Raw genomic sequence first — 18,021 nt, 5'->3', positions numbered from 1 at the left:
GAAAACCTCTGGTAAATTTATTAGAGAATTGAAATAATATTGTTATGATATTCATGTTTCATAATCTCTATATATGTTGAATTTGTGTTCTTGTTGGAATTTTTTACCGTGTCTATAGGTTGATTATTTAACAGATTAAATTTCATTTGGTTCGGATAATTATAAAAAATAATCAGTTCACTCAAATTAATAGAAATTTAATATTTAAATGTTATTTCAATTGTTAAATTTATAATATTTTGATTATTCATTCAGCTTAATTTTGTTAAGTTTGTATGCTTTCTTATTAGTTATTTTAAACTTTTAATGTGTGACGAATTTGATTTTTGAAAGCTATTAATGTATTTATCATTCTAGTTTCTGGTTAATGAAAGTTTAGTTGGATAATAATTAAATCGACTTATTGAATACCCTTAATCATAGTAATAGAGATCAGTTAACCATGGTACATTCATTGCCTTCGATAGCGGTTTTTTTTTTTTTTTTGAAAGAGGACTGTATTCTATAAACCAACCGAGCTAAACTTACTCTATGAATACTCTTATAATTCCATTTATTTAGACGATTTCACTAGCATACATACATGTATATATAATCCAATAAATTGTTACTAGTACAAATAAACACTAGGGAAATAACAATTAATTACTTCCTTCTTATTGCTATAACAAGTAATTGGGGGAGGAGGAGAATGAAATAGTGGCATTTCTCAGTGTTTTTACGCAGAATCCAAGCACCAACAGTAGTAATCAGACCTTGAGATTGCCAACATTTCTTCAGGGGACATCCTCTCGAGCTCGTTTTGCCTCCACGATGCGAAGTTGTTCCGGTTTTGAGGGTCGGAAGCCAACGGATAGTCTTGTCTCCTATGAACTTGTCTCCTCATCCTAACGTAAAGCCTCATTGTTGCAACACAATCCTCATAAGGATCTTGAATGCCATTTTGAATGTCATACCTAATTCACACCCAACATAATGCATCACTCTCTCGTTAACGATCATCGATCGGATACCGATCGTATAGGGGAGAAATGGATGATCTATAGATACTTACCCCAAATATGCTTGAGTTAAGTACTTGAGTGAGTTGCTAAGTTTGCTTGTTTTCATCAAGGGAGGATATTTTGCAGTATCCCTGTAAACAAATATCGAACATGAATACTTTAAGAAAACTGAAGAGTTCGAATAATACAAAACCTGCAAGCTGTATTGAACAAAGATTGTAGTTTGACTCATATATATTCCTTTTGAATGTATGTTATATATATATATATATGGCATCCTTAATCTTTTACCTTATCATAATTGGTGGATATTCGACTTGCATTTTATCTAGGTCATGATCAAGACCATGCCCTACAAGAATCCTAGCTTTTCCACCTTTAGGTGATCGAATTTTCCACGTTGGTTCTCCATTGCAAAGGAAATCTTGAACCTTTCTTTGAACTTGTCTCAATGGCATTGCATCCCTCAAATGTTCTGGTCGAATGCCTGTTGTTTCGTACCTGAAAGTAATTCAAACAAGGAACCTATGTTACTCAGACTAAGGCAAGTGTCGGACCAAGTTTGAATATATGTTGAACATGAAAAGATTAGGGATTACTCGGATTTATTCTATGGGCATACCTATAGTTTGTAACTGGAATAGAAGGTTTAACATAAGTATGGAAGATTATATTCTCATTTTCATCAATGATGCAAACCCTTGCACAAAGATCCAATGACCTATCGCTTCCACCACCAACAGTTTTGCATGCAAGTGCAACAACTTGTGGGCCTCTTGAATAACCATTGTCGATTGTTAAGCTATCTCTAAGACCCAAGTTAGCCATGTAAGCTGATATCCCCTATTACAAGTAAAACCCACATTTTAAATCAATTTCAATATGGGAAAAAAAGTGCCATTATAAATATACATATAATAAAAGTATCATGGAGTCTCAAGAGTTAGATTGCATTTTGCCCTCCTTTACTATAGAAAAAGGGATAAATTAGTCCCTATACATTAGATCAAAAAGCAAATTAGTTTTTTCTATTAAAAATTTTGTCCAATTCTACTGTTAAAAATTGACGTGACTGACAGAATAACTAGACGATTCTACATGGCGTGCCACATATACTTCATTCTGACATATAGAGATCATTTTTTAACAGTAGAAATAGATGAAATTTTCAACAGAATGACTAGTTTACTATTTGATCTTATGTATAAGTACCAATTTGCTTATTTTTTGAGTAGAGGGAACAAACGCAATCCAACTTTTAGTACAGAGACCTTTATGATACTTTTACCTACGTATAAATGTACGTATATAAAGATAATTTGACTTGAATTAATACATGGCTCACTCCAGAGAGCTGGCATCTGTCTTGATGAACCCTAAGAGCATAAGGGCTATCGAGAATGGCTAAACAAAACTTGCAGCCTCGGATGTTGAACACGTTCCTGCATTCTTGTTTGGGCAATGGACCTGTATTTATTAACAAATTTATATAGTTTTCAAGAATCTGTGACATATATATATATATATATATATATATTACAAATGAATTGAATTAGTTACCTATTAGATGTTCCCTTAGAGATTCAAAGGATCGGCAGTGCTTTTTACAAACACCACAAGTAGGTTCATGAACTGAATGAAACGAAGTTCTCATATGATCAACCAAATGTTCCATCCTATTGAACTGTCTATAGCAAGCTGCACATTTGTTCCTGCATTACAACATTAATCATTGAAACTTGTTATACATATATAAAATTATTATACATATCAAATCTCCGGTCACATCCTCGTAATACTATGACAACCTAAGTATTAGACCATTATTACCAAAGCCTACGGAAAACGAAAAAAGAGGGGACAAGGAAACAGCAGAAGGGACTTTTTCCTCTCTTCTCTTCTCCATCTTTCTTCATAACTCTCCATGAGAGAGCTTACTTCTTCCATTATCTATTACCGGAACAACTGGCTCTCCGACCCATCTCAAATGGGGTGAACCGACCAATACGATCATAATCTCGGCCTTGTTCGATCATTGCATCAACAAAATTACTACATTGTTGGGTTTCATATGCATGTGTCTAGGGTTGAGATTGAGACATACCTTGGGTTATCTGCACACTCCATAGCTGGTTTTAGTGATGAAATATAGGTGAAGTATATATTATTGGGGGGGTACTTTGAAGGTGAGGAAGAAAGGGGGGATTGGGGAAGGTATTTATATGGGATTAAGGAAGAAATGGTGGTGTCCCACTAGGATGATTCCTTGAGAAAAAATTAGTCGTATATCTGCTATGGTGCACCAGAACATTCGTAGTAATCCAGATGCTCTAATGGCCCACTCATCAACTTAGAATATTTCCCTTCTCTTTCTTTTACGTGTGTGTGCATGGCATGCTTGGGTATACCACACCAGCGCATATGTGTGTATGATTAACTTTATATGTGTTGATAACTTAAAAGTTATTAAAATGCTCCGAACAAGAGAGTTTGTCAACATTTTTGGAAATTTCTACCTATCTTGTAAGATATATTTAATAAAATTTTATCGATATGTAACTTCGACCAAAAGATGTGAAATTATAATTTGATTTTTTCAAAAATTTTAGAATTATAAGTTAATACAATGATAAAATTATATCTTTTACCCTCAAAAAGAAAAATTTTCAATCTATTAAAACTCCAAAGTAATACATCACAAAAACAGCAAACAACAAAATCCATAGTTATCTTAATCGAATCGGATTGATCAGTCAAACTAGTTGATAGGAATTAGTCAGGGTATCGATTCGGAGAAAGGTTTTAGTCCAATTGAGTCACAAACTGATATGAACTAGTTGAATCAGGCTAAAAAATTGGTTGAATTGATTTTTAATATATTTTTAATATTCTTTATTTTTATGAATTTTTAATAATTTGTTTAATAAAAAACTGATGAATTGGTGACCCAATTGATTCTATCATCGAGATTTTTTAAGAGGTTTAGGTCCCAAAAGCGCATATTAAATACCGCCAAAGTCTAATATAATAGAGGAAATTAAGTGAAGTACTCTAGATAGAAGTTATGGAAAGGTGTCTATAACTTCTTTACAAGGACCTACCCCCAACCTAGAGTAGCTAGGTGGGGAAGTAAAATTAATCCCTAATCGTACATGGGTTTTTCTCGAACAAAATAAACCACTTCAAATAATTTCATTGCTCCAACTTAGAATATAATTAATCAGGCATGGGCTACGTGTGCCCCCAATAGTTTACTAAATAAATTGATAAGTTGCCCACCAAGTGAAACCAATGGTTTCTTGGTCAAGATTGACTAAAGCTAAAGTTTCATTAAAAAGCGTTTCCACGAGGCAAAATCTCCTCAAGGGAATATAAGGTTTTCATGAGGTTGATCTTAAGCCGCCATCCAAGCACAAATACCTTCGCTTAAAAGAATATTTTTAATATAAAAAATCTCAAATTCAAGATCTTTCACTACACGAATTTTTTAGAAAACGAAATCATAGATACATAAGTTGAATTCTAGAAAGGTTGACAAAATTAATAAATTAACACCCAAAAAAACATAAGCAAAGTCCAATGGTTGCATGTGTAGGAAAAGAACAATTTCAATTAAAACAAACAACCAATGTTTCCACAACATTCAAATGTTGCAGCATTTTTCTAACTTTTCATGTTGGTATTGCTTCATCTTCTCTTTTCATTTCCTCTTTTGCATTCTCAAATTTTTTAGTATAAAATAAAATGTTTACAACATATTTTTTCGATGAAATAACCATTTCATATTATTCTTTCTTTTTTGTTAGGACTTGTGATTTTCTTTTAACGTTGACAATGTTCTTGTAATAATTTGTCATGGTTCACTTTTTTCCCTTTTAGATTTGGTCAAAGATTGCATTGTTCCCAATTGTCCTCTTTTACTTAACATATAATAGCAAGTTTACAAGTTTTCAATGGAAGAAAAAGAAAACTTAAGCAATTTGGTCAGATATTTATTTTCAGTGCGATGCGTTTATTTTATAATTTTATTGTAGTATTTAATTTCACTATCACTAATTTTTTACACTAATCGTAGATAAACACATTGTCCATTCAAAATTAAGTGTTTATGAGATAACATATACAAACAAGGCGAGTTCCATTAAAAGAAAAAAAAATCTTGAATTTAGCTAAATCATTGGAATTGAGCTCAAATTAGCCAAATTTTAGTATCCTACAATATTTAATTTTATTAGTTCACAAGTATGATGTGACTTTTTTTACTTGAATAAGTTTTGAATAATTTCTATTATAGATTAAAATTACTGTATCATATAATATTAGAATTTGGGTTCAATTCCTAATAATCTCATTTCCTATATATATGAAAAAACTACAACTCGAAAATAATTTATTTATTTTACCTAATCTCATTTATGAACAAGTCAACAATCTCAAAGTTGATGTTCACTTAATAGTAAAAATAAAACTTATTCTTACATTAATGTTTTAGAGTTAATAGCATTAGGCATCCCTTAACTATCACTCTTATTTTAAATTGGTTCTCAAACTTTAAAACATTCTAATAACATCCTTAAACTATCAATGTTATATCAATCAGGTCATTATTGTTGAATAACATGTCAAGTTTTATGTGACATAATTTAAAATGAAAATTTTAAAGAAAAAGTAAAACATTGTCGGATAACTTTTAAAAGTAGAAACTAAAAATAGAGTAAAATAGAACAAATAGATTCAGTGTTCGATAAAGCTTTTGTAAAAGTTTTGGAAATCTCAAAACCAAGATTTTTGCAACATCTATTTTACAATATTCATTTTATTTTCATTTTAAATTATGTCATATAAGATTTAACATCTCATTTAATGATTAGAATAACGATTTTAGTAATTGAAGGACCTTATTGATATAGCCTCGATAGTTTGAAGATGATTTAGAATAAGGATCATAATTTGAGTATATCTGGTGCAATTAACTCTAACATTTATAAAATTTATAATTAAAATTTAAAACTTTTTAATTATTAAATATGAATTCAAACCGGTTAAGGTTAAAGTTCTTTAGTTAATATCATTTTCAAGTGATATCTACATATCGAACAAGAAAAGTGACATGAGATAGAGTCAAAGATTTACGTACAATATAGCACAATGTTATTTGAATTGGATCGGTTAAACCAGAAATTAGTTAGTATATTAATTTGGACATGAGAGTTGAATTAATTTCAGAGTGAACCGTTCAAAATCGATAAAAAAATTCAAAAATCAAGAAATAATTAGTAGCTGAATCCGTCTTTTAAATTTCTTATTTTTAACTTTTATGAACTTTAATTATTATTAGACAGAGAATTAAATTAACTAAATTGAAAATCGATAATTTAACTAATTTAACTATCGATATAATTATTAAATCATCGGAATAGCAAGATAGCTTAAGGTCGTTGTCTTTGGGCAAAGATTAAAGTTAGAAGAATGAAAGAGGTTTGACTTGAACTCAATAAAAGACATGGAGAATGTCAGTACAGCCTCACTTTTGACTGTAAAGGAGCCTTAAGAAGATTCCCTCAATGTTGCTTTTGTAGACGATAAACAAGAGGCTTGAAATTAAGTCAAACAACACTTTTCATCTTTTGCCTTAGTTGACTTATGGTCCATACTTCATACAACCATCCCACATTATCAAACAACATCTCCTTTAGACTTCTACCCAGATTATTCGAGTTTAAATATTTTTTTTTATTTAAACTCGTTTTGGTCTAGTTTGATTGGATTCGTGATTTTAAATAATTTGAATTTATTATTTAAGTTTTTAAATGATATATTTTATAGTTAATTTAATTAAAATTTTTTAATTAAAAGATAGTAATTCAGATCGGTTGTATCAAGTTGTTGTCTACACTTATATGGAAGAGAGTTGTCCTATATTGTTTACAAAAAAAAAAAAAAGTGTTTTTTCTCTGCTACCATTTGTCATTTTTTATTCGATATAGCAACTTGTCATTTTAATGAATCTAAAGGTTTATATAAGTAATTTAATATTTGTAAAAAAACCACTAAAACCCTTTTTTTATAAATAATATATATTTTATCAATAATTATTATTTTAAAAATATTAGTTCAATATTTTTATATTTTTCATTTACATAATAAATGTACATAAATATATATATGTATTTTATAAATGATATCGCTACAAAAGGAAAAATTGCCTTTTACTACTTTTGTATTGTTTTAGCATGATAGAATTTATCAAAAAAATACATGCAAAGTGATACCATTCTTTTTCTTTTTTTTTTTCTTTCTCTTGGTTCATGAAATCAGCTTTCCTTTATCACCATATAAATTTTCTCTTGTGATAAAACTTGAAATTATATAAATATGTGTGTAATATAGCACTTCAAATAGGAAATACAAAGTAAAAAGTTTTAACATTTTATTTCTTGAGCATTAAAAGAAGTTAATTATTCACATTTTTATATAATTTATATTTATATCTACATTTATATTATTATAATGATTTTGAATGAATTTAATGCTGCAATTCTCTAAAAAAGTTGAAAACTTTATTATTCAAAGAGAAGAATCACGAAATACATCTCGAACAAAATTAGGCGTTGAAAACTTGAAGGCAAGCTAAAAAAAAAGGAAAAAGAATAAGGCGGCATTGAGATAAGAACATAGAAAACAAAAAACACAACAAATTATTTATGTAGTTTGGTTTACATACGTTTGCAGAGCCTAGCCGTGAGTAAATTTACTATCTTTAATCCAAATATGAATTCAATGACACCACAAAAGCATACTTGAAATATTACTATTGATTCATTCATTCATTCAAGATTTCTAAAACATAAAGGATAGTTTCATATATATATATATATATATATATATATATATATATGCACATGGTATTTAGTTAACACATCATTGGATTTTCAACTTCAAGTTCTAAACAAATTCTTACGATAATCTATATTACTACTTACTCGAGTTTTGGAGGCAAAAAGGGTTATAACTCTAGGCTCATACTTTCTATATATTACCTACTCAAAAGTATATTCACTATACTAAGCTTCGAGATAGCCCTACTCGTTCATGAGTCGAGGTAGTCCTTAGGATTTTCTTCCATCTCTAGTTTTGGCTCGTCAATTGAATCTTCATTGATTCGGTTTAGGTCTATCTTTAGATCCTCTTTTGTTTTTTTCCCAAAATAGGTATGGAGTTTATTAACTTTCTAGTTAGCTTTCTAGTATGATATTTGCTTAACAATGGTGTTTTAGGAGCTTTTCACTTCCCGTTACATCTCTGTAGACCTTAACTCAATGTGATAACTCTCCTTGTACTATAGAAGGTTGTGATCACGACAAACCATTTGACTAACTTTCTATACTTCGATGGCTTCATCTTTTCCTAAAGTTTTCCCAAAGACATCAGTTGTTCAACCTCTATCAGGGTGCCTTTCAGAGTAAGGTATTGTATCTTATCTTCCGGATCAATCTATGCCCTTCCAAAACAACTTCTTACATCATACAACTTACTGTAATGGGATGTTGGATGATACAATTAATCACTCAATCTCATCCTATAATCTTGAATTTCCTTCATCAATTCATCTACACCTTCACATTTCTCTTACACAGTAATTACCTCAGATACACACATCACTATTGCCATAATTGTGTGGTAACTAAAAAAATTTCTTATGGATTCTATTCATCATAATACTTATCTTCATATACTCTTTAATTCATGATACGAATCATATAAAATTTGATGCTAACCCATTTTCCTAAGATTTTGTCACCTCAAAGGATCAATGATAGTATAACTTCATGAATGTAACACCCCTCACCCAACCTACTCGTTGGGTCCGAGCTGTAGTATGCTACATTCATTACCGGAGCAATTACAAATGGTTTTTGCAACATTCAACCAATTATATATACAAATAAGTATCATTCACATTCAAAACATACAACACAATCATTTTCAGGTCCTACACGAGCTTACAAAAGCTCTTTTGTTAAATCGAGCATGAATTAGGACCAAATTGTAAAGTTTTGAAATTCTTGGACTGAAATCGTCACTTCATAATCTCCACATCATGGCGTTGTTGTCTTAGTGAGTTACGTTGCGGCGTCACTCACTGTCGAACCATATTCTGACGTTAGGGACTCGAGGTCACGACATTGCCCTTGTTTTGGAAACTTTACATTTTGGTACCTATTCATTTATTTCATCCAAATCAAAGTCATTACACAATTACATATACTATTTCTACCTATGCTAAAACATGTAAAATTCAAGCTAAATTAAATTCATGACACTTATGACAATGATCATTCAAATGATGTAATGACACGAAATTCACGAGCAATAAAAAAAGTGAGTTATAGGGCCTCCGTCTTAGTGAAATAAGTTCAAAAATAATTATTAAAAATATTTATGAGCTTAGTGGTGTGTCTAATTAAGATTTAATTAGGTGAAATTAGCTTAATTTAGAATAATTAGCAAAAAGAACTAAATTGAAAAAGGGTAAAAGTTTAATTCTAAAGTAATAGAAAATAAAAGGATCAAAATGGCAATTAAGCCATTTACATAAATTGAGGCGGCATATTGAAATAAAATCAAAGATTTTATTTAGGTTTTATATATTAAATTATATATATATATTATAATGATTATTATTATAGTTTTATATTAAATTATTATGATTACTTAATTGATAATATATTATAAATAAATTAAATAAAAGACAATTGTATGGTAATAAAATATACATGTGTAAGAATTGTATTGGTACATTTGTAATTTAAATACTAAATTACTTATAATTTAAGTAAAAGATATTTGTTAATTAAATAATTAAATTATTAAATTATGAGATTTTTGTTCAAGAAACAAATTAAATAATGACAATTGTAATAAAATTATTGATACAAATGTAAAATTAAATATGTATCCAATTGTAATATTAGTATTTGTTATTAAAATAGATATTTATTAAATTAATTAAATATAAAATATAACATAAAAGAATTGAAGAAACATAACAAAAGAAACAGAGAAGAAACGAAACAGGGGAGAAAGAAGGAGAAAAGAAAGGAAAGAAAGGAAATAGGGGAAATAGGGATTTTAAAGCTTGGAAGTTTAATAGGTAAGTCAATTTAGCCCTTTTTACTTAATTTTGATGTTTTAAAAGCTTTAGAACAAAGTTTTGATGAAATTAAGTTGATATTTTGAAAGTTGTTAGATTTCTAAATATTGTTCATGTTGAATAAAAAGATGAATTAGGGTTAAATTGATAGGAATTCAAGTTAGAAATGAAATAAGGATTGAATTGCAAAGTAAGCTATAAGTTTTGTGTTTTAGGGACTAAATTGAGGAAAATTCGGAATTAAGAAAATATGTTGAAAATTTAATAGTTAAATTTGAGTTTAAATGAAATTTGAATAGGAATAAGGTGTGAATTGGGTTATAAATTTGGTTATTAACATTTTACATCAAAACAGTTTTAGGAAGTAGCAATGGTCTGACTTTGAAAATTCACTAAAAATTTTATAAATTGAACTAGAGGATGAACAAAATATGGAATTAAATCTTATTGAGTCTAGTTTCTTATAGTAGAAACAATGTAAGCAATTAATTGATGAATCAAGAGATATTTGAAGTTTTGTAATACTGGTTCGGGGTGATTTCGAGATGCCCTGTTTTAACTTTGGAAAATCATTAAAAATTGTACAAAAATTATTATGGAGTGTAATTTATATATGTGAACTCCTTAATTAATCTAGTTTCAAAATAAATAAACAAGAACCTTATTCGAGTTCTGTACAATGAGATAATTTATTTTTAGTAGAGAGAGGTCAGAACTGTCAAATGAAATAACAGGGGAGTATTTAACGAATAAACTGTATTAAATGGATAGACCAAAAATTCTGGAAATTTTATGGTTAGAAGATATATGAGTCTAGTTTTAAGAAAAATTTACGGATATTAATTTGGAGTTTCGTAGCTCAAGATATAAATAATTTAGTAACAATGACTCAAGTAGACAGCTTAATGGTGAAATTATATATATACATTAAAAATGGTTAAATTTGCATGTTTAGGCTCATGAATTAAATTGAATCATGTTGTATTGATGATTAGAAATTATTATTTTAGTAGCCAACAAAGAACCTGAAGCATCAGCATCGAAAGGAAAGGAGAAAGTCATCAAGGACTAAAATGGGAGAATTACGGTGTGTATTACTATAATTCGAATTTTAATTATTATTGATTGCTGAATTTTTTTTTATTGTTATGTATGGTAAGTAAGACTTGAGGTAAGTATGTGAAATTGATATGAATATTGAGTGAAAATGAAAGTGATGCAAATTGAATCAAATTGAATTGAATAAGTGAATTATGGAATATGTAATTATTTGAAAAGCGTATTGATTGAAAAATGATTGGTGATTTGAATGGTGAATTGAAAGTGATATAGGATCGAGAAAGTGAATTGAATACCCTATTAACTAGTCGGGCTGAGTCGGATATAGTTGGCATGCCATAGGATTGGAAGTGTTCAGGGATACTTCGACCTCGAGTCGATGAGACACTGGGTGTCACTATATTTCTTCGGATAGATTCGATGAGGTACTGGGTACCAACTTTACTTGGCTAGGCCGATGAGACACTGGGTGTCAACTATTACTTTGAACTATCCGATGAGGCCTTTGGGTGCCATATTGGTGTGTTTGGTTGGATCCGTGTATCCGCCAAAGTTCGATTACGTTAATAGGGTGAAAAATTGAAATGTGAATTTGAGGCATTGAAATGAGAAGAATTACAATTGAAATTGGAATTGTGATAATAAGAGAAAAGTATGAAATGTATATTCATAAGTGATATAAATTGAAGTTTGAGAAAATACATTGATTTATGAATTAGTACATATGACATTAATTGTTAGGTATTTTAATATTTATGTTTTACTATTGTTAATATAATTTGATTTATAGTAATACCCTTGAGTATATCCATACTCGGCGTCAGTTGTTTCCGTCTGTGAGGTTAGTAGAAGTCAAGTGTCCCGACTCAGCATCCAGAATAATCCCGACTCCAACACAAACTTGGTGATATATATTTTTCTTTTGGGTAAAGTGGCATGTACATAGGTGTTGTTTAGTCACTGAATATGTATATTGTTTTGAGTAGTGAAGGATGAATTATAAGATTTAGATGGTTGAATGAAATAGTAAGAAAAGTACATGATATTTTGATACAGGAACATTAAGTTATTAAATGAATAAAGTTTTAATCAATTTTGAATGATGCTATGATAGTAATTAAGTTAAAATTTTGTTAATGATATAAATATTAGTTATATGAATGTGAAATATTGGTGTTGGTTGTTTTGGTTTGAATTTGCGGAGGGTTAAGTAAAAATAAGCGAAATGTTGCGAAATTTTATAAAAAAATTAAAAAAATTTGGAATACGCGAACAAGTTCCGTTCTTCTTTTAATACGTGTTGAACTTCGAGAGTCCAAGATAGTGACTTAATTATTATATTATACTATGAAAGTTATATTAATTGTAAATTATTCTAAGTTGTCTGATATGTCCGGTAATGCCTCATAACCTCGTTCCGGTAACGATTTGGGGTTAGGGGGTGTTACAATTGTTGGTATCAGAGCTATCAGGTTTAGCCGATTCTCGGGCTAAATTGGGCTCGGAAGTGAGTTTAGAAGTACATGCCACTGTCGAGTCGAAATTGAGTCGGGATTTTTGGATGCTAATGTATTTATTTGATTTTGTTTTATAGATAAAATGTCAGATGAAAGAATGGATAATGTTGAACAGGAAATGTATACTGGAAGTCGAGAATTAGAAGAAAGCTGAATCGCTACATCTAGTGTAAATCAGTTAAATAATCAATCTCCTAACGTAGGAGAGAAAGAAATACCTCACAAGTGTTAAGAGATATAGCTGGTGCATTCTGACATATAGTGAGAGCTATACACGCTACTACATCATACCCTCTTGTCAGACAGGCCCCGATTAAAGAGCTACAAAAATATGGTGCCACGAATTTGAGGGATTAAAAGGAGCTGATCCATCATTCTTTGAAAATTGGATAGAAACAACAAAAAGAGTTTTGCAACAATTAGATTGCACCCAGAGAGTCGATATGTCTTTGTATCAACATTACAAGGAGAAGCATATCTCGGTGGGAATCGTGGTTAGACATTTGCGGATGATCGGGTAACCTAGGACTTGTTTCAAAAAGAATTTGAGAAGAAGTATATTGGGGAAGCGTACATCGAAGAGAAAAAACAAGAGTTTTAGTGTTGAAGCAGGGAATATGTCGATATTGGATTATGGCGAGAGTTCTCTAGATTGGCGGTATGCTTTAGAATATGTTCCAACCGAGGTGATAGTTGTAAGCGATTTCTCACGGGGACTACGAGATGAAATCAAGATTCAATTGGTAAGTCTCAAAATTCTTGAACTTGTTGATCCGGTCGAGCGAGCAAAATGATAGAACAAATCTTGGGCTGGATAAAAAATCGAAATTGGTAAATCATTTGAAGCGTATGGGAACTACTAGTTCTAATCCATTACCGAAGAGATTCAAAGAATCAAGAAGTATTGGAAATCTAGTTTTAGTTCGAGACGGAGGTGGTAGAAGCGAGGTAAGCAGATGGCGGTAACTACTAGCGATGTGAGAGGTCCATCTCGAGGTGTAGAAATTCGATTTGTGAGCACTGCTGGAAAGAAACACGAGAGGAGAATGTTGGAAAGTAACTAGAGGTTGCTCGGATGTGGTTCTCTGAGACCATTTTATCGAGATCTGTCCAGAATACCGATAGTCTTTGCACTGTATCGTCACAAAGATCGGTATTCTCTGCTAGAGGCGGAGGTCGGGTAGAGGTAATTCGGCTTCGGAGGAGGTCTTTGGTAGAAGGAGCGGTGATATTGCTACTCAGCAGTCTGAAGCCAGAGTACCAGCTAGAGCTTATGTGGTCAGAAAACGAGAAGAAGGTGATGCTCACGATGTGGTGACAGGGTTGTCCAGCATACTTGGCATATGTTATTAATCCTGATTCAGTTGGGAGTTAGTGCAGTCAAATTAGGACTGTACGTGAGTTTCGAGATGTATTTTAGAAGAATTACGGGTTTACCGCCGAGATAGAGAGGTTGAATTTGCTATTGAGGTGTATCCGGTACAACACCAATTTCTATACCTCCGTATCGAATGTCGCCCATTGAGTTGAAAGAGTTGAAGGTGCGATTACAAGATTTACTAGATCGTGGATTTATTAGACCAAGCGTTTCACCACAGGGAGCTCCGGTATTGTTTGTTAAAAGAAAGATGGTTCTATGCGGTTATGCATTGATTATCGACAGTTGAATAAAGTGACGATCAAGAACCGGTATCCGTTGCCTCGTATAGATGATTTGTTTGATCGACAAGGAGCTTGATATTTTCAAAAATTGATTTGAGATCCGGGTATTATCGGTGAAGGTGAAGGAAAGTGATGTGTCTAAAGCGCTTTCCGTACTCGTTATAGCCATTATGAATTTTTGGTAATACCATTTGGATTGACCAATGCCCAGTACTTTCATGGATCGATGAACCGCATTTTCCAGCCGTACTTAGATCGGTTTGTAGTGGTTTTCATTGATGATATATTGGTATATTCAAAAGGCGAGGCGAGAACATGATCAGCATCTTGAATAGTTCTACAAATTTTACGAGAGAAAGCGACTATATGGAAAGCTCAATAAATGCGAGTTACGGTTATCGAAGTGGTATTTACGGGACATGTAGTATCTGCAGATGGAATCGAGTTGATCCTAAAAGATCAAAGCAATTATTCAGTGGAAGACGCCAAAGAATGTATCGGAGGTACGCAATTTTCTTGGTTTAGCTGGGTATTACAGGAGGTTTGTAAATGGATTCTCGAAGATAGCATTACCAATGACTAAACTACTGCAGAAGAATGTTCCTTTTATTTGGGATGAACAGCGTCAGAAAAGTTTTGAAACATTGAAGCGAATGTTAACCGAGGCACCAGTTTTGACATTGCCAGAATCGAGTAAAGATTTTGTAGTGTATAGTGATGCTTCTTTGAGTGGTTTGGGTTGTGTATTGATGCAGAATGGGAAGGTAATAGCCTATGCATCTCGTCAATTGAAACCACATGAAAGGAATTATCCCACTCATGATCTTGAGTTAGCAGCTGTGATTTTTACATTGAAGATTTGGAGACATTATCTTTATGGTGAAAAATGCTACATCTATACTGATCATAAGAGTTTGAAGTATCTTCTTTCTCAGAAGGAATTGACTTTGAGACAAAGGCGTCGGATCGAGCTTCTGAAAGATTATGATTGTGTTATAGACTATCATCCAGGAAAAGCTAATGTTGTAGCTGATGCATTAAGCAGAAAAGCTGTAATTGAATTAAGAGCAATGTTTGCACGGCTTAGTATCACTGATGATGGGAGTCTTTTGGCCAAATTAAGAGTAAAACCGGTAATGTTTGATCAGATTAGATCAGCTCAGTTGGAAGATGACAAATTATTGAAGAAAAAGAGATAGTCTGAGAATGGCACAATGAGAAAATTTTAGTATTGATGATTGTGGATGCTTGAGGTTTAAATCGGATTTGTATTCCAAATACTACGAGCTTAAAGAGTTGATTCTAAGGAAGCTCATGATAGTTCATTTGCTATGCACCGGAAACGAAAATGTATCGAGATTTAAGAGAATTATCTTGGTGGCGAGGATGAAAAGAGACATAGTAGAATTTGTAAGTAAATGTTTGACTTGCCAGCGAGTAAAGGCGAACATCGAGTTCCTCTTGGATTGCTTGACCTATTAATATTCTGAATGGAAATGGGATCGCATTACAATGGATTTTATTACGGGATTACCGTTGTCGACAAGAAAAAGAATGCTATTTGGGTGATAGGTGATAGACTTACCAAGTCAGCACATTTTATAGCGATCGGGGTGATTGGTCGTTCTGAAGCTTGCGAGCGTGTATATTCGAGAAATTGTTAGACTCCATGGCATTCGATATCAATAATTTCAGATCGAGATCCTCGGTTCACATCGAGATTTTGGAGACGATTACATGAGTCGTTGGGTACTAAACTTAGTTTGATCTGACTTTTCATTCCCAAAGCGATGGACAGTCCGAGCAGGTAATTCGGTACTAGAAGATATGCTTGAGCTTGTATTATTGAGTTTGAAGCGAGGTTGGGGCGATATTTGCCACTAGCTGAGTTTGTCTATAATAATAGTTTCCAATCTAGTATTCGGATGGCTCCGTATGAAGCGTTATATGGTCGAAAATGTAGATCACCGGTATGTTGGATGAGTTGAATGAAAGGAAAGTAATTGGGGAGAATTGATTCAAGAAAGCGGAGAAAGCAGTTAAGAAGATCAAAGACAGATTGAAGGCTGCTTTCGACAGACAAAAGTCTTATGCCGATTTGAAACGTCGAGACATTGAATATTCAGTCGGAGACAAGGTATTTCTTAAGGTTTCTCCTTGGAAAAAAAGTTTTGAGATTTGGTCGGAAAGGTAAATTGACCCCACGTTTTATTGGGCCGTATGAAATAGTGGAAAGAATTGGACCAGTTGCATATCGATTGGCTTTACCTTCTGAATTACAAAGGATTCATGATGTTTTTCATGTTTCGATGCTACGGAAATATAGATCAGATCCTTCTCATATAATTCCTACAGAAGATATTAAAGTTCGACCTAATCTATCATACGAAGAAGAGCCAGTTCAAATTTTAGCACGAGAAGTGAAAGAATTAAGAAATAAAAAGGTTCCTTTAGTGAAAGTCCTATGGAGAAATCATAATGTTGAAGAAGCGACTTGGGAACCAGAGGAAACTATGAGAGTACAATATCCTCATCTCTTCTCGGTAAATTTCGAGGACGAAATTTATTAAGGGGAGAAATGTAATGACACGAAATTCACGAGCAATCAGAAAAAAGTGAGTTATAGGGCCTCCGTCTCGATGAAATAAGTTCAAAAATAATTATTAAAAATATTTATGAGCTTAGTGGTGTGTCTAATTAAGATTTAATTAGGTGAAATTAGCTTAATTTAGAATAATTAGCAAAAGAACTAAATTGAAAAAGGGTAAAAGTTTAATTCTAAAGTAATAGAAAATAAAAAGGATCAAAATGGCAATTAAGCCATTTACATAAATTAGTGACATATTGAAATAAAATCAAAGATTTTATTTAGGTTTTATATATTAAATTATATATATATATTATAATGATTATTATTATAGTTTTATATTAAATTATTATGATTACTTAATTGATAATATATTATAAATAAATTAAATAAAAGACAATTGTATGGTAATAAAATATACATGTGTAAGAATTGTATTGGTACATTTGTAATTTAAATACTAAATTACTTATAATTTAAGTAAAAAGATATTTGTTAATTAAATAATTAAATTATTAAATTATGAGATTTTTGTTCAAGAAACAAATTAAATAATGACAATTGTAATAAAATTATTGATACAAATGTAAAATTAAATATGTATCCAATTGTAATATTAGTATTTGTTATTAAAATAGATATTTATTAAATTAATTAAATATAAAATATAACATAAAAGAATTGAAGAAACATAACAAAAGAAACAGAGAAGAAACGAAACAGGGGAGAAAGAAGGAGAAAAGAAAGGAAAGAAAGGAAATAGGGGAAATAGGGATTTTAAAGCTTGGAAGTTTAATAGGTAAGTCAATTTAGCCCTTTTTACTTAATTTTGATGTTTTAAAAGCTTTAGAACAAAGTTTTGATGAAATTAAGTTGATATTTTGAAAGTTGTTAGATTTCTAAATATTGTTCATGTTGAATAAAAAGATGAATTAGGGGTTAAATTGATAGGAATTCAAGTTAGAAATGAAATAAGGATTGAATTGCAAAGTAAGCTATAAGTTTTGTGTTTTAGGGACTAAATTGAGGAAAATTCGG

At 31.3% G+C, this 18,021-nt stretch overlaps 1 protein-coding gene across 1 annotated transcript; it reads right to left on the bottom strand.

The window, feature by feature from the left end:
* Positions 1–524: 524 nt before the first annotated feature.
* Positions 525–3,186, bottom strand: LOC108475241 (RNA exonuclease 4). Its single transcript, XM_053031324.1, has 7 exons — positions 3,109–3,186; positions 2,565–2,716; positions 2,341–2,471; positions 1,627–1,847; positions 1,296–1,505; positions 1,055–1,135; positions 525–956 (listed from the first exon to the last, which is right to left on the bottom strand). Exons 1-7 carry the CDS (start codon positions 3,129–3,131, stop codon positions 719–721), a joined length of 1,056 nt encoding a protein of 351 aa, XP_052887284.1. The 5' UTR covers positions 3,132–3,186; the 3' UTR covers positions 525–718.
* Between the last annotated feature and the right edge of the window lie 14,835 nt (positions 3,187–18,021).

This window comes from Gossypium arboreum, chromosome 7 (genome assembly GCF_025698485.1).
Source record: "Gossypium arboreum isolate Shixiya-1 chromosome 7, ASM2569848v2, whole genome shotgun sequence".
Lineage (NCBI taxonomy): Eukaryota > Viridiplantae > Streptophyta > Magnoliopsida > Malvales > Malvaceae > Gossypium > Gossypium arboreum.
This window is presented reverse-complemented; position numbering and strand designations above follow the sequence as displayed.

Excerpts from the sequence above, each read along its gene's own strand:
- LOC108475241 (XM_053031324.1), bottom strand. The coding sequence starts at position 3,131 with ATGGAGTGTGCAGATAACCCAAG. Across the intron at positions 2,717-3,108 it reads GAGTGTGCAGATAACCCAAG|GAACAAATGTGCAGCTTGCT; the intron begins GTATGTCTCAAT and ends GTTGTAATGCAG. Across the intron at positions 1,848-2,340 it reads AGCTCTCTGGAGTGAGCCAT|GGGATATCAGCTTACATGGC; the intron begins GTATTAATTCAA and ends TACTTGTAATAG.